Source organism: Chionomys nivalis, chromosome 24 (genome assembly GCF_950005125.1).
Source record: "Chionomys nivalis chromosome 24, mChiNiv1.1, whole genome shotgun sequence".
NCBI classification, from domain to species: Eukaryota; Metazoa; Chordata; class Mammalia; order Rodentia; family Cricetidae; genus Chionomys; species Chionomys nivalis.
In genome coordinates this window covers 2,770,967-2,789,218 of record NC_080109.1, presented here as the reverse complement: position 1 = coordinate 2,789,218, position 18,252 = coordinate 2,770,967, and the positions used below count along the sequence as shown (strand labels likewise).

The window sequence follows — 18,252 nt, the reverse complement described above, 5'->3', positions numbered from 1 at the left end:
TTCAGTGAGCCCATAGCAAAAAACTCAGCCTGATCCAGTTTTATGCTCTGTCTACATCCTACATCCTTAAACTCCATTTCCACGCACCTTCTCCAGACTTCTGCATGAATAAATTATCAAGCTCATTAAGCTCTCTTGTACTGTAGTGCACCTCCTTTCTATCTCCCCTCTAAGGAGCCTGCTTAGCCCTTAGTCTGGTTGTAGGTCTAGAGGTAACTATTGGTGGGCCCTGTTTGCTTAGTCCTTAGTCTGGTTATAGGTCTAGAGGTGACCATTGGTTACCTGGGGGTCATCAGTATCACCTTGCCTGCTTAGGCCTTAGTCTGGTTGTAGTCTAGAGGTGACCACTGGTTACCTGGGAGTCATCAGTATTACCTTGCCTGCTTAGTCCTTAGTCTGGTTATGGTCTAGAGGTGACTATTGGTGCCCTGGGTCATCAGTATCACTTTGTCTACTTAGCCCTTCGTCTGGTTGTAGGTCTGGAGGTGACTATTGGTGGGCCCTGGGGGGTCATCAGTATCCCTTGCCTAGCATCTCCTTAGGGGAAATGACTGTTGGTTTAGCAGATGAAAATGATCCATTTCCTGGGTCAAAGGCAACAGAAGCAGTATTCCGGGGGTGGGGCACATTTTCTGCTGTGGATGAAGTGACTACCTCCTCAGGAGAGAGAAACCCTCGAGTGCCTGAAGATTCAGAGTTCTTAGCCTCCACAGGCTCCTCCCACACATCTCCACCCTAAGTACAGGATCCCATTTTCTACCATTAGTGCCCCTACTTCAACACCCTCAGAGGCTGGGACTTGGATTTTCTGTGGAACTCAGCCAGTCACATAAAGAAGGCTTTGGTTTGATTTTCTGCTCCTTGCGCTTGTTGTCCACCACTGTGTCCTGGATGCTAGAAGTTAGTTTCATCATAGAGCATATTCTTCCATTGCCAGTTTATCCAGAGATCCTTGGAGCAAACAACCAGCATCATCATTTCCTTATTTTTTTAGAAACTGTCAAAAATTTCATACATAAAGTCACCAAATCTGTTGCCTCTCACAATTGGTGCATCAGGATAATCTGATACATTTGTCTCCTTAAGTTTGTAAAATAGTTCATACCGTGGGCTTTCAACACTGTCCACGTGTCTAGGAGAAGCTCCATAACTGGAGAGGGCTCAGAGTAGAGGTCGGAAAATTGGAAAACCTATTCTAGATACTTAAAAAATTCATCCCTATACTTCTATTGCTCTGGAATCACTTCTGGATATATATCACTAGATAGACGATGGATGGATGGGTGGATGGATGGATGGATGGATGGATGGATGGAAGGAAGAAAGAAAAAATAGGTAGGTAGATAGGTAGATGATAGAAGAAAGGAAGGAAGGAAGGAAGGAAGGAAGGAAGGAAGGAAGGAAGGAGAGGAGGAGGAGGAAGGGAAGGGAGGAAGGAAGGAAGGGAGGGAGGGAGGAAGGAAGGAGGGAAGGAGGAAGGAAGGAAGGGAAGGAGGGAGGGAGGGAGGGAGGGAGGGAGGGAGGGAGGGAGGGAGGGAGGGAAGGAAAGAAAGAGCAGGTTCCTTCCTCCCTGTCCTTCACACTGGCTTCCAGCAGATGAATAGGAATCTTCCCACCTCAAAAGATCTGCATTAAAAGGGGATCTTCCCTTTAAATGATTTAATTGAGAAAATAATACCTCGCGGTTGTACCTAATCACTTGTGTTTTTGTTAATTCCAGATGTAGTCAAGTTGACAACCAAAAGTAGCCATCACACGAATATTATTATAGTGATAATTTTTCTATTATGTGCCAAAAGTTTTGACAATTCTTTTGTGTGTGTGTGTGTGTGTGTGTGTGTGTGTGTGTGTGTGGAGAGACAGCCGTGGGTGCTGGGAACAGAACTCTTACATTTTTGGTTGTGAGTATTTAACAGCTAAGCCATATCTCCAGCCCTACAATTCTTAAAATACCTACCTACATATTTAATAGGGCTTCTTATGTACCAAACATCCCTTTAAACCTCTGCAAATACGGACTACTTTAATCCACACCATAACCTAATGAACATGTTCTGTTATCCCCATGTTACAACCTAGAAAGTTAAGAACAAAATTTAGGAGAATTTCAAAGTCAGGCAGCCTGGCTCCAGGGTTTATGTTGCTATTACACACACACACACACACACAAGAATTCACAGACACAGACTTACGGTCTCTTGCCGGCCAATTCTAGCTTTCTCGATGCTCTTCTGCAGGTTTGCATGCTTCTGGCTTCCCTCCAACAGCTAGAGAGAGAATCAAGCAGATAAAATGGTTTGCTAAGAATCTGCCTGGCAGACAGGATAGAAGATAAAATGAAACAGACTGCCGGTTCAGCTCTAAAGGCCACACTGAAAACTAATGTTTCTAATTTGAAGAAGATTGTCAATCATTAGAGCAGAATGAAAGAAAAGTGTCTTAGGGTTACCATTGACTGCTAGACGGAACGGCCAAGACCGAAAGGGAGTGGTGGTGGTGGTGGGGGGGGGGTAATTCAGCGTACACTTCCACATCCATAATGCACCAGAGGAAGTCAGGACAGGATCACAAACAGAGCAGGAAGCTAGAGGCAAAAGCTGATGCAGAGGCCATGGAGGATCTGCTTACTGGCTCAGCTTGTTTTCTTACAGCACCCAGGACCACCTGTGCCACCCATAATGCTAGGCTCTCCCCCATCTATCACTAAATAAGAAAATGGTGGTGCACACCTTTAATCCCAGCACTGTGAGTTTGAGGTCAGCCTACTCTACAAAATGAGTTCCAGAACGGTCAGGGCTGTTACACAGAGAAACCCTTCTTGAAAAACAAATAAAAACAGTCTATGTCAATAGACATAAACATTAGCCTACTCAAAAGTAAATGTTTTCTTATTTTATCCCCCCACCAAAAAAAGTCTTTTTTTCCCAATTTTTGTTGTTCTGAGACAAGGTCTCACTACATAGTCCTCACTAGCCTGAAACTCAAAGAGAAGAATGTGCCACAGCCTCTCCAGGAGCTGGGATTAAAGGCCTGTGGCACCACCCCCAGTCATGTCTTCAATATTTTTATGTAATCTTTAGCTGTTTTTCCATCTCTAACCCAAATAACCTCTAAGTTAATAAACTACTTAAAGTTAGTTCAGTTTTAAGTTGGATTTGAAAATTCAAAAATATCTCCTTTAAAACTCTGTACTCAAATTTCATTTCACTTTTGACTAAGGTCTCTGGAGAATACCTCATGCTGTTTCCTGTTGACTCGTACTGTGCAACCTCAGTAAGTCAGTACTATGTCACTACAGTCAGTCAGCACTACCTCACTACAGTCAGTCAGCGCCATCTACCTCACTACAGCCAGTCAGCACTACCTCACTACAGCCAGTCAGCACCATCTACCTCACTACAGTCAGTCAGCACTACCTCACTACAGTCAGTCAGCACTACCTCACTACAGCCAGTCAGCACTACCTCACTACAGCCAGTCAGCACCGTCTACCTCACTTGTCCCCACTGGAGCATCTAGAAGTCCTGCACACGTCACACATCTGTTACCTGCTGCCAATTCTATAAATATTCTTTTAATTTGTTTTTTTGGGACAGGGTTTCTCTGTAGCTTTGGAGCCTGTCCTGGCATTTGCTCTGTAGACCAGGCTGGCCTCGAACTCACAGAGATCTGCCTGCTCTGTCTCCTGAGTGCTGGGATTAAAGGTGTGCCCACCACAGCCCAGCCTCCTGCCAACTCTAGAAATGTTTAATTAGTCAAATAACTCAGGTATTTATCTTATTTAGCTTAGAAAGCACACGAATGTGGAAGCCATCCGTACAGTAAATATGGAGAAAAGACTGACAATCTTCAGGGCTCGCCTGACCCTCACACTGCTACTCTCGCCTGAGTCTGTGAGTAAATGAATGATCACGGACAACCCCCACACCCAGTGTCTCCCCATCTTTTACTGTGAGTTAAGAGAGTTTGGACTTGTTTGACTGGAGATGAGTAACCTCCGTGCCTCTGTCACACAGAGTCACAATCATCTAGAAAGTAACTGAGGACTGCATTAATTTAATTTGTAAGCTGAGAAGAAACTGACTTTTCACAATAAATCTAGAGGGAAACTGATGTTCAAATAGCAATCTTGCTTTAAATTCAGAAAGAATCTCTAGAAAGTTGATGGCTTCGCTGTTGGGACATCACTGCTGCTCCTGTGCCAGCAGAGACCCCATCTGCTTCCTTTCACTTCCAGCACCAGCTCCGAGAGCACAAGTGCGGCCCTGCACAGCTGTGCCTCTCCAGGAGACACTATTTTCCTCTGTTAACAAAACACGCAGGTAGCTTTCTCAGCCAAAACAAGCTTCTAGCTTTAAATTTAGCAACAAGATTGAGTTCTTCATAACAAAGATTGCAATTCATTTTTTAAAAAAACTCCATGTTTCAAAAAATCCTGAAGAACCTACCTGAAATAATCTTTAAATGTATACATCACTTCAATTCAGAAACGGGAATTCTCCAATTAAAACAATACATATGCAGTTTAAAAACATAGAAAATGTTTATAAAATAATCAGACTTTAGTCTTAAAGTTAATAATTACATAAAGCATCTGATAAGTCGGGGATATATTCACACATATATAATATGTACCAAGTACTCAAGGTACATGTCTATTAATAATCACTTACAGCTTAACTCATCCAATACTTCCCCAATTCTAATAATCTTATACACACACATATATATTAGTATTTTAGATGCATTTTATTTTATTTATGTCTCTCAGTTGTGTGCAGATGCCCACAGAGGTCAGAAGAGGGTGTTGTCTCCCCGTCCAGTTGTGAGCCGCCAGATGAAGTGTGTGCTAGGCAGGGATCTCAGCCCTCAGAAGAGCAGCAAACGCTCTTAACCACCAAGCTGGCTCTCCAGCCCTCAATCTAAGTATTTTAAACACCAACCACTACATTCATGACTTGTCATGTTAAGTATCTTGGTAATACAGGACAGTTTAAACAACAGGATCAGGACACTTCTGAAGGGCTGCTGGTCCCTGTGAGTTTTTGGAAACTCACCCCAAAATCCATGGCAGCCACAGCTCTCGTCAGGCTGCCTTTGCCATCGGGCTTTGGGTTCTGTTTTATTTTTAAGTTTTGCTTCTTTGTTTTGATCTATACAGCTATTAGAAGTAATATGCCCTGTGGAATTAAGTCAAGGCAGGCTTCGAGGGGAACGAGCTGAGATGTTTAGCCACCGTCTATGGGGCATGTGAGCCAGCAGGTCTCAAGCGGTGGCATGAATTAGTCGGTTGCTGCTCCCACCTCCTCAGCTTCTAAACAGAACAGTGGGGCAATTCTGGCCTTCACACTCCGTGAGCACTAGGCAAGCACTCTGCCACTAAGAGATAGTTCAAAGAAGTTGCATTTATAAATTTCCCAGGTGATGCTGATCCTACTGGTTATGAATACCGATCTAAATAAAATTTTGTTTTCTCCAAATAACAAACCCAACTGAAGCACATATTAATCTATGAGAAAATACAATCTACATTCTGAGAGAAAGCAAATTACTACTATATATTGTAGTTTGAACTAGAAAAATATTTCAGTATCTCTGTATTTAGAAATCAAAAGTCCACACTTAAAATAAAAAAGATGATATTTTATATTTTCAAGGGGTATTTACTGCAAGATACCTTTGAAGACCATACTTCCTGATATATTTCTATTAAGTGAAATGAGAATCAATTATATACTATACTAAATCAGTTTCCATATTTCATTAGTCTTATTTGGTAAATCTTCCCATTTTTATAGATCATGTTTCTTTTCTTGTAGAGCTGAGACTTGAACCTAGACCCTTGAATATGCTAAATATGCACTCTACAGCTAAGACAGACCCTCAGCCCCATACTAGTTCTTTCCATTATTAAAAAAACATTGCTCATGCTGCGTAGGAGTGGCCATGCGTGTCCCAGCTGTGTGTGGAAGTCAGCCTACCATTCTGTGGCGTTGGTTCTCACACCCAACCTTCACACGGGCTCACTTAGGCTTCTCCACACAGAATTACTCTCTTGTCTAGTCCTAGCAACACCAATGCCAACTATACAGCACTGCATTGTCTAGTTTCTGAGGGGTACAGATCTCACCTCACTGATCTCTTCCTCTTAAGAAAGGCAGCAGCTGAGCCCCGCCATTGGTGGTTCCTCTTCTCAGATACAGTCATGGTCCTTTATGAGCTGCTCTATTGCCAGAGTTAGAAAGTATCTACAAAAACCTAGTGGATGCTGGTCATTATTAACTAGGTACACAGACGGGCACTGACATTTTTACAATGGACTTTCCTCACTCAAGGATATGTTGGCCCATTGATTTTGAAATTCTGTACCCTAGGAAGTGCACTGTACTTCTTTGTTTCTTACTGAAGATTTAACTTTGTGTTTGGTGCTACTAAGAGATAGGCAATAACTCCAATCAAAGTAACATTTGTAGTGAATTTAATTGTTAGAGGTTAGTCAAAATGTAAATGTGTAGCCTTGAAAATAAGAAAATCAACAAATTTCAAATCTGAAATTGTTCTGTATCTAATTTAAAATTAAGTGGGTTTAAAAATAACTATAATATAGGAGGACAGTCATGGTTATAAATAAATAAATGTGAACACTGGAGAAATGATAAGCTCTTATATCTGAATTTGATTCCGTGCAATCATCTAAGTCTGAACCACCTTGGGTCAAAAATAGCTCAATTTAAAAACAAATGGAACTAACAGGATTAATTTTTAAGAAACTTCTATAAGCTGGGTGGTGGTGGCGCACGCCTTTAATCCTAGCACTCTGGAGGCAGAGGCAGGCAGATCTCTGGGAGTTCGAGGCCAGCCTGGTCTACAAGAGCTAGTTCCAGGACAGGCACCAAAGCTACAGAGAAACCAAAAAAAGAAAAAAAAAAAGAAACTTCTATAAAATACAGAGCAGCGGGGGCTGGAGAGATGGCTCAGAGGTTAAGAGCATTGCCTGCTCTTCCAAAGGTCCTGAGTTCAATTCCCAGCAACCACATGGTGGCTCATAACCATCTGTAATGGGGTCTGGTTCCCTCTTCTGGCCTGAAGGCATACACACAGGCAGAATATTGTATACATAATAAATAAATAAACAAACAAACAAATAAATAAATAAATATTTTAAAAAAATACAGAGCAGCTAGACATGTTATTAGTTCCGAAATACTAAAATTTACAAAATACTAATAATCTTCTGGGGGGCAAAATGGGCCAAACAAATTGAAATGAGGGTTAACTAGAAATCAATGGCATGCGTGACTCTGACACTCTGCCACCACCTGGTGGCACAGCATCAGTCCAGTTCCTGTGTAGTGGAGCTTCTGAGAAGGACTCTCACAAGCCTGGATCTCCTAGGAAACAGAGAAGAGTGTTTTGGGGATGAGCTATAGAATTTCATAGCTAGTTCAGGGTCATCCTTTTCAATCTCATCATGAAGCTTCTACAGCAAAGGAGAGTAATTTTGAAGGAAGTCTAGAAGCCTTGCCTGAAGCCATCTACTGACGACAAGAGCAAAGTAAACAGTAAACATTGTTTTAAATCTCTGATACCTTAAAAGTCATACCAAATTGCATTTCAACTGCTTTAGTCATTGATGATTTAAAACCATTTAAAATAGTTTACCAATAAACACTTGCATATTTCTCCCATCTCTGCAAACAATATCTAATTCTTAGTTATCTAGGACAATAGAAAGATAGTAATAACATCCAACTTAAAAGGCTTAGCTTCTTTTGAGGTGGGGAAGTAGAGGCTTGCTGTATTGTCCAGGCTGGCATCTAAGGATCCTCCTACCTCAGACTCCTGAGGAGCTGGGATGCCCAGTTTAAAGGCCTTGCAAGAATGCATAAGGATGTCATTTGCAGACCCTCTCAATTGCTTCTCCAAAGCTTTTCTTTCTTATCAGAGCTCTAACTTCTGTTTAGACTAGAGTGGTAATGTGCTCTGAAAGATTGGATGCTCCCATCAGTGTAAGCCTGCTAACTCAGACCTAGCCAATGAGACAAACAGAAGCCGGCTTGGGGAAGAAGGCATGCTGACATTTTCCTCTTGTATAAAAGAAGAGAGAGGGAGAAGAAGGGGAGATAGAGGGAGAGAAAGGAAAGAAAGAAAAGGAAGAGGGGAGGAAGGGGGAGGAGAAGAAGGAGGGAGGGGAGAACCTATTCTCTGGACTCTGGACACTGAGAGCTCAGTAGGAGCTTCCAACCAAAAAGGGAAAGTCAATGTCAAAGACAGTCTAGACTTCAGACACTGTGGTACAACTAGTCAACCTGGGAAGGCTGCCTCCATTTCCTAACATCAGATAATGAATCCCTATTATCCTACTGTGAAAGCCAATTTGAATCTGCTTTTCTCTTATTTGTTTGTGCAAACAAAAGGGACACATATAAGAATGTCAACAATAGGGGCAGGAGAGAGAGATGGCTCAGATGTTGGGAGGATAGACCGCTCATCTGGAAGACTCAAGTTTGGTCCCAGTATTCACAGTAGTCAGCTCACAACTGCCTGTAACTCCAGTTCCAGGAGATCGGACACACCCACACACATATACAAATAATTAAAAATAAACTTTTATAATGCTTTAAGAATGTTAATGGTTATTACCTTAAGTGAGTAATATACAAATTTATTTTAGAAAAATACCAATATGATTATTTTAAAATATCAGAGCAGCTTGGAAAGCTCTTGCTTGCGGCTGACAGAGGCACAGGTCTGAAGTGAGCAACTGGGTAGAAAGGAAGATGCATAACCTGTGAAGCAGACACTGCGAATGCACTGAGCAGCTGCTACTCTGAGTGCCAGGGGCAGGAGCAAAGTCAAATTAGTTACTTCTATGAACCCATGGTCCCAGATTCCTGTGACTACAGCGTCCTTTTCAGTAATACACCACATGTTACACAGGTACCTGTCAAGTATAACTCAGGCAAAATGGCAGAAAAATGAAATGATGAAGTTAAAAATACATACCTAATTGTTCCACATAATATTCATTCCCAAAGCTAAGTTTTTTAAAAAGTCAAGATTATATAGGGGTTACAATAATCATGTCCACACAATAGAAATAATATTTTGTTGGGGGCTGCAGACCCCTCACCTCTCGACTTTCTTTGCCTTCCTCAGACCCTTTGCCTACTGGGGTGAACTAAGCAAAACAACTTGTTTTCCTGTGTTTGCAGTTGCTCTGATCATGAGACCCTCATGAGTTCCTGATGGCAGGGGAGTGAATTCTGGGTTTTACAGCTGGAAATCCCAAGAGCTGGGGTGTGGTTATCAGTTAAGGATCCCTATATAAGCTTCCCTGGAGCACAAGAAAGTTGCATTCTTGTTTCAAGGATGACTCGTGTCCCCGTGTCTCTATCTGTGTGCGTGTGGTTTTCAATCTCCAGCCTAGTTCCCGGCTCACATACCGTCCTGTAGTGCAGGCGCTACAATTTTTACTGCTGTATGTTATAGAGTGGAAGGAAAAGGAAAACCATGTCAACAGTACTTGGGATGAACTCAGGCGGTGATGTCGTGATTACTGTATCTGTAGAGCATGCAGCATGTCTCTAGGTACTTCAATTACTGCATTACAGGCTAGAACAACAGATGAGCAAGCTACGGGCCCTTCCCTAAGACCATCTGGCATGGTCCTAACTGACACAGAGGTGTCTCAAGCATGCATACAAGAGCTGCGATGGTAATGCTGTCACAGAGTGTCTAGACGGACCCTGGTGTGGGAAGACCCGACTGCACATCCTTTTTCCCTGAAGTTATTTACTCCAGGTGTGGTATTAAATGGCAGGAACAACACATCCCTCACGAACACACACTGACAGCGTGTGGACAAACACATCACAGTGATGGGCTACTGCCACGTGTCTGTTTCAGTGTCCTGCCAGTCAGTCACAGCGCTCGCCACGGCAGTCACTAAACTTTCACTGAACTAAATGAACTTCAACAGAGATGGTGCCTGTTTTTATTAAAGATATTTCTAGTTATCTATATAGACCCAAAGGAGACCTACTCTTTACAGATTCAGTTTTAGCTATAAGTATCTATATGCCTATTTCTAAACATTATATACCAATTCCTAGAAAGTCTGGTCTGAACTATTCTCCACACCAAACCCTGAATAAAGAACTACGAAAGTTCTGGAGGAGGGGATTCCTAATTCTTGTTTTTAAAAAATCCATTAAAAATGCGACATAGCTGCTACCACGCTAACTACATTCTTATTTTTAAGAAGCCGCATTTAATTAGATATTTAAAACACTGCTTTGGCTTTTAAAATGTCAATAAAGCGCACACAACATTTCCCACTTTAACCATGTCTAAGTGTACACTCAGCATTGCTGTAACCCATCTCAAGAACTGCAGTTCCAGCTTCTGTCTGAGCCTGACTACCCTTCACATTCCATACAAGGAGAATTATCGCAGTATACCCCAACAGACACAGACACACGCTGTACTTGTATAGAATAGGAGCAAATTACTGCCACACTCCTCACTTAGACGTAGACTCTCTAGAGACTAAGTCGGAGGAATGGAGACATGGGTGAGAACCTGCTTGCTGGTCTTGTAGGCTCCTCCATGTCTTACTGCCTTCCTCTGTAAGGCTAAAGACAAGGATGATTATTTTAAGAATTAACTTCAAGGTCATTCTTGATCTTTAACAATTTTTACTTCATTTTTAATTATATTGGTGGGAGGCTGTTTGCACATGCATCCAGGTGTCCTTGGATGCCAGGTGTTGGATCACGCTGGTGCTGGAGCCACAAGTGTGGCTGCTGGAACACAGCTCAGGTCTTGAACAGAATGATTCTTAACTGCTAAGTCATCTCACTCCAGACCCCTAGCAATTTCCTTCCATCTTTTAGGGGACAGAGAAATGTCACTCCCTTAGGGGTTTCTTCAAGCCACATGTACAATCTTGCAATGTTATAAGGAGATCAATTTGTTGGAGGAGGGCCCACTTGTTCATCCTGGCCATCCAGCTAACTTAGCCCCGAAATAATCACACAGGAACTGTATTAATTAGATCACTTCTTGGCCCATTAGCTCTAGCTTCGTATTGGCTAAGCCTTACATCTTAATTTAACCCATTTCTATTAATCTGTATATGGCCACGTGGCAGTGGCTTACCAGGTAAAATTCCCAGTGTCTCTCTCCTCTTCTTCATTCCTCCCAGAATTCTATTTAGTTTTCCCCACCTACCTAAGTTCTGCCCTATCAACAGACCCAAAGCAGTTTCTTTATTAACCAATGAAAGCAATACAAAGACAGAAGGACCTCCCATACCATTACAGCAATGGCTTGTGGGAAGGACCCAGTCATCCCCACTGTCACTTGAGCTGCTGCTGGTGTCACTCAAGGACATGTGCCTTGCCATCTTCAGCATCCTAGAGGAAGCTTTAATACATGAGACCAGAACTGTGTCACCACTACCTACAGGGGCTGGTTTAAAGCTATTTCTCCAATCCAGCCCAGAGGGTTACTTTTTAGAAAAAAGTTACTATATCTCATTATTCTCAGCAAAATTAATATCTTAACCACATTAAGCAGAGGGAGAGAAAGTAACAACACTATCTTCTAAGCTTATAATGTAATTGTTTTAACCAGTCAAGTTGGCAATAAATAAATAAATAAATAAATAAATAAATAAATAAATAAAGTGAACTGATTCTGGCAGGAAAATTTCAGTTTCCTCTGATTGGAATACATGACAAAACCTAACCAACCACTAAGACATCCCATAATATAACCTCAATATACTTTTGAGGGGGGCAGTTTGACACAGGGTTTCTCTGTAGCTTTGTAGCCTGTCCTGGAACTAGCTCTTATAGCCCAGGCTGGGCTCAAACTCACAGAGATCCACCTGACTCTGCCTCCCGAGTGCTGGGATTAAAGGCGTGCGCCACCACCGCCTGGCCCTCAATATACTTCTAACTTTATGTGACCACATAACGAAAAGTCTGCATCTCTTCTTCCTAAGCTCGTCATCAACTATCAACTGAAGGTCTATAGTCTATCAGCTTTAGTCTTGTCTTGATTAACAGCAAGCCAGATAGTCAAAATGCCTAGAATCAGATCTTCCTTTGCCATCTCCCAACACTGTCACTGGGCGAGTTATTCAACAGTGGCCCCTCAGCTTCCTCATCTGTACACCATAGTCAATAACAACACTGATGCCTCATACAGGCGTGAGAATCCCAGGGAGCTCTGAACTGAGCCTGAGTGGTGGACACATCCTCAGCTCCTCTCCACATCTCCACCTGCAGCTAAGCCAGGGGTCCTCAACCTGTGGGTCGAGACCCCTTTGGGGTAGCATATCAAATATTATAACTCATAACAGTAGTAAATTACAGTTATGAAGTAGTAATGAAATAATTTCAAGGTTGGAGGTCACCACTGTTAGCATAGATCGACAGCAGGACACACCGCCGTCAGCCACTGTGGCTACTGCCACCATGAGTCAGGAACTTCCCCTATGCACATGCGCTATAGCCTTCTCTCCCAGCGCCCACTCAGAGGCCACCTCTGCCCCTTCCCCTAAGAGACCTCTCATATGGCATCTGTTACACTGTACGACTTTGTGGAGCCCTTTGGTTCCACCTGGTGCCCCTTGTCTCCAACCCAAGGTGCCTTCCATCCTTAAACCATTACTACAATCACACGAGGAGCTGTATGGAAGGTTTGCAGCATGAGGAGGGTTGAGAACCCCTGGTTCTAAACCTACCCTACTTTCAGCTCAAAATAACATTTTCTAAAAATGCTGTGTTAACTATACATATCTATAAAAGCCTTGACTTTGGGTGTGAGATTGCTGAGTGGTAAAGACCACCAAGCCTGACCACTGTCACTTGGTGAAAGGAGAGAACTGACTCCTGTGGCTGTTTTCTCATTTCCATACATGCACTGTGGCATGCATACACACGCCACTACATATACAAATAAATAAATAAACAAGCAAACAAATAAATAGATAGAATTTAAAGAAAAATTTAGAAGCCTTGCCTTTGTCCCTAAACTGTATAACAGAATTCACAGCAAAGCTTACCATATTAACCATCATACAGGCAACTTTTTATAGTTTCTTGTTAATCATTTCCAAGTAAGTTAGATAACTACACTTGATCAAGGAAACTGAATTCTCTAGGCATAGACCACTTACTTTCTATTCAGAGAGTGCACAACAGTGCGCGGCCACAGCAACACATGGTAAATCTATGGAGGTTGAGATATGCCACAGACGGCTGACTGTGTCATCTTACAAAATGTTGACGTTAAAACAAATTATAACCATGAGTCCTGCAGACTATCTTCAATGATGATCAACATATCCAACCAAAAGGCAAGGAAGAAAAATATATTTCCTGATTTAATTTTCAATTTTACTACAAGAATGTCTGTCCTCAAGAGACAGCATGTTCCCGCACGTAACTGGAGTCACCAGCAGAAGAGGAACGACATTAAAAGAAAGGAAGTGAAGAGTGGCCCCACCCCACAGCCCCAAGCCAATCTGGAAATCATTAACCAGAAGCTCAAAGGAAGCTGACATTCTACTTTGGCAATCAGTAGAACTACAGCCTGAGCGCGGCCCACCAGCAGTGCCTGTCAGCAGTGCCCGCCAGCAGTGCCCACCAGCCGTGCCCAGCCCTGTGTCTGTGTGAACCCTCAGCACTAGCAGGGCTCCTCACTCACGCTTCCCTGCAGGGAAATCACTTCCAGCACAGATCTTTTAGAGCATGAACACTGACTTCTACTTTTCAAGTCACCTTCAGTAAAATGCAAGTCCTCAACTACTTGCTCTGTGAATAAGTAAGTTCACAGTCTACACTCTGGGTGAGCCATCACTTATCTGAATGTGTGGCCACCATATGCAGGAACCCTAGAGGACCAGGAACCTGACCCTTCATCTTCACCACAACCCAGAAAAGTTGAGCAACCTTTTTTGTGAACTGGGAAAGCAAGTCTCTTAAAAAGCTTGCAAACTTCTCCAACTGCTCAAGAAAAATAAAAACAAACAAACAAACAAAAAACAAAAACAAACCCTTGTTCTGATTTTTAGGGAAGGAGGCACAGGACCTTCTACATACATGTCAGCATGTCCTAACTAACTCCTGATTCACACAGGACCTACTGCATACATGTTAGCATGCCCTAACTAACTCCGGATTCACACAGGACCTACTGTATACATGTTAGCATGTCCTAACTAACTTCTGATTCACACAGGACCAACTGCATACATGTCAGCATGTCCTAACTCCCGATTCACACAGGACCTACTGCATACATGTCAGCATGCCCTCACTTCTGATTCACACAGGACCTACTGCATACATGTCAGCATGCCCTCACTTCTGATTCACAGAGCTGTGTCAGGTTAAGTTTTGACCTACGACTTCTAAGAACTAAAGAGAGAGTGTACTCAAAACTACACTCAACATCAACTCTCAGACCAGCAGGCCAGGAGTGAACTGACAGCAGCTGATTTATATGATGATTTGGTAAATGTGGCTGATGTTGTCAATCTCTTACACACATGGAGTTCCAAGAAGACCAGAGCAGTGGGGATAAGAACGCCCTATTCAATCATTCAGTCCACACATCGATTACCCTCAATTCCACACACCAATACGAGAACGGTATTGGGAAAGAAGGTCTGTTACCAAGCACGCCTTTTCAGGGCTGCAGAGCCTTCCTTACCTGAGAGTTCAGAGCCTCCAGCTTGCGTGTCCTGGCATGAAGAGCTTTGCTTGGAAAAGCCCAGTAGTAATTGGATGTCCCGATCCTCTCGCAGTCAACCATGCCGTCGTCCACCAAGCTCTGAAGGACTTCCTTGACTGACATGGCAGCTGCGGGGAAACGTTCACAGGCTCCATGGTAAGCAACATCATGGCTAATTCAACAGGGAGTAATGAGAGACATTTGGAGAGCAGACCACAGTTAAGAGCTAAGAAAGAAAGATGACAGTTTATCAAGGGTATCTACATGTGCATAAAAGTGAGGCGACCAGGCTCTCAAAGGCAAACATTGCATGTCCGTCCTTTCTTTCTTCCTTCCTTTCTTTTTTTGAGACAGGGTTTCTCTGTAGCTTTGAAACCTGACCTGGTACTCGCTCTGTAGACCAGACTGGCCTCGAACTCCCAGAGATCTGCCTGCCTCTGCCTCCCGAGTGCTGGGATTAGAGGTGAGCCTCCATCACTCAGCTACATGTCCTTTCTTACATGCAGATCTTAGGTGTTTACACAGGAACAAGCGTGGCAGAGGTCATGGAATTAGAAAGGAGCCCACGAGAGAAGGAAAAAGAAAAAGTAGTAACGAAGGTGCAAACAGGACTAGGACGCAGTGACATACAGGCAGAAGGGCGCACAGCGGGTGTGCACAGTCCTGGGGGGGCTAACCAAACTGGAGTACACATTGCAATGCCATAAGGAAACTGTCACTTGGTAATCTAATTTAAAAACAAATAAAAGTGTTCTATAAATAATCACGCTCAAGATTTCAACTACAACGGCATTCTATTTTTTTTAGTACTAGAGTTTGAGACCAGGGTTTTGAACATGAGGTAAGTGCTCTAGGCTAAGCGCCATCCCAGCCTTTCTAACTCTACTCTAAACTGAAGACAAACTAGAACAAACAGCACACCTCCTGGACTACCAAATTAAAAACAGTCAAGACAGAAGAAAGGATCCAAAGATACATATGGAAGCATGTATCTAAATCTTAGGCACGTGGCTTTCCTTCTGAAGACATTTGCTTTTTTAAACTCAGCCACACAGCAGAAAGATGAACATACATGTTTGTCACTCAGTCACCTGGCAGAAAGATGGACATACATGTCTGTCACTCAGCCACACAGGAGAAAGATAGACATACATGTGTGTCACTCAGCCACATGCCAGAAAGATGGACATACATATTTGTCACTCAACCACACAAGAGAAAGATGGACATATATGTTTGTCACTCAGCCACACAGAAGAAAGATGGACATACATGTCTGTCACTCAGCCACACAGCACAAAGATGGACATATATGTTTGCCAAAGCATTTTAATCAGCAGCAAAGGAAACTGGAAACTAGCCCAATAGTTGGTTTTTTGAAAACACAATGCAATGCTATACAGCAAAGTTAATGATATGGATAAACACATGTTGAACCATACAGAATGCATGCTATAGAGAAGTGAAAAGACAGTATGTACTATGTGACCATAGTTCAGTTGGCGGATAGCAGACGATTTTGACTTTGACTTTCTTATTTATTTTTCCCCAAAAATAAACATGCACTGCCTTCAGCTAAGGAAACTAAAAGTTGTGACAACTCAAATAATAAACAAATTAGTGCCAACAGTTACAGCTAAGACTTAAAGTCAGAATCTATTAATCACACTTACGTTCTATATACCAAAAACCATATCCCCATTTTAATATTTAAATTTTCCCTAGAGCAGATCTCTAGCTATAAAACTTATTTAAAATGTAAAGATCTAATAAATAAAATTGACACCAAATGTGCAAAACATTCAACTCTACTCATCAAGTCCAAACTGAAATGGAAGTCAAAGGATTCTAAAGATAAAAGAGTCGGCCGTGAGGCTCAGCGACAGAGCGCTGCCTAGCAGGCACAGAGCCCTGGGTCCAACCCAACTCTGAAAAGAAATGGAAAGTGAGCGTGAGCATGAGCTTGCCAAACCTCTCCTGAAAGCGACTTAAGAAGATGTGCTTGAAGCTTTGAGAGCTGCGCGAGCCTTTGTCTCTGCTCTGCTTCTGTAGATGCAGTCTAACGACGCACCCGGAGAGGGGGTCCATGACCAAACCCCAGAGACCAGGCTTACCCACCAGCTAAGATAGAGCCAGAAAGCGCTGGCTTGAGAAGGCTGAGGCCCCATGTTTAGCTGCACAGTTCCAGCAACCAGGACAAGACAGCACCAAATTCAGTTCCTGGTGAGGATCTCTGTCTGTTGTGTGGACAGCCTGTGTTCTTGTTATGGGTGGCCTTTCCTTTGGAGACACACAAAGATCTCTCTCTCTCTCTCTCTCTCTCTCTCTCTCTCTCTCTCTCTCTCTCTCGTCTTAAAATCAGCGCCCCACTATTAAAACCTCACATAGCCATTTGTTTCCGCATGGTAACTGTAACATTTCTCACCGTAGAGCTCAAGCTAACTCAAACTCATGCTTTCCGAGTGTTGAGACTACATACATGTATCATTTACTCAGCCTATTAAGGCCCTGATGAAGGTCCTACTTCCAGAAGGGTGGGAAAGAGAGAGTCAACATATGAACTGGGGAGAATGCAGTTCAGCTCTGAGCAGAGAAACTGTTATTTATACAATACTTTTAGTAGCAGTACTTATAGACTATCTAGATGGTCAACAATAGGTGACCGGCTAAGCAGGTCTGATGGGTGGTCACAGGCTGGAATTGATCATGTGCAGATGATGTGCTATATGAAGAAGATACTCAGGTAAGATTAGCTGGAGTACTAGCCCGAAAAAGGTGAGCCCTGGGTCAGTCCCCAGCACAGGCACTCCTCACCACACAATAACTATAAACACAAACTGCATATGCAGATGGTTCCCTCTCAGAATGACAGATCTTTACGTACATATTACTGACAAAACTGCAAAATGTGCAAATGCTTACAGTTCTAAAGTTTCTTAGAACAGAAAAAGGACAACCTTTCTTCCTCAGCTCAGCAATGGGAGCGGCTCTGCTCCACCAGTCTTCCTGAAGCTGTCTGTCTGTCTGTCAGGTACTGTGCCACAGCCATGAAGCTTGACTAGCACACGGACGCCACTAAATCAAGGATCCCAAGATGAAAAGCACCTGTGCTTCAGTCTCCGAGGGAACCAACCCCACCCATACTTTCATGTCAACTTTCTACCTCTAGAGCTAAGAGAAAGTAAGTTTAAGTTTTCATAATCATAGTAAATTCTTGATACGGCTTCATGAAACTGATATACTATGTAAAGATACCAAATCACATTTACAGATACTACAAAATAAGTGAAACAATCTTTACTTCTTTTGAAATAAGCTATAAAGTAACTGTGCATGAGTAAAGGTATATGTGTTCCTCTTTTAATTGTTCTAGAACAGAGGGTCCAAACACAGGAACTGACTGATGGCAGAGAAGTATCATATGGGGCTTTTACAAATATACTCACGTCTAGGTTTTTGCATTGACAATAAAGGGAAACCCCACGGCAGAAAAGACTAAGT

The 18,252-nt window shown here is 42.7% G+C and overlaps 1 protein-coding gene across 3 annotated transcripts in view; it reads right to left on the bottom strand.

The window, feature by feature from the left end:
* Mnd1 (meiotic nuclear divisions 1) overlaps window positions 1-18,252 on the bottom strand; it is a 49,375-nt gene that overhangs the window by 21,026 nt on the left and 10,097 nt on the right. For all 3 annotated transcript variants that reach the window (XM_057757187.1, XM_057757186.1, XM_057757188.1), the window contains exons 4-5: window positions 14,731-14,879; window positions 2,193-2,267 (exon numbers count right to left, since the gene is read on the bottom strand). In XM_057757187.1, the coding sequence (XP_057613170.1) occupies window positions 2,193-2,267; window positions 14,731-14,879 (224 nt within the window). The remainder of the gene's footprint in view (window positions 1-2,192; window positions 2,268-14,730; window positions 14,880-18,252) is intronic.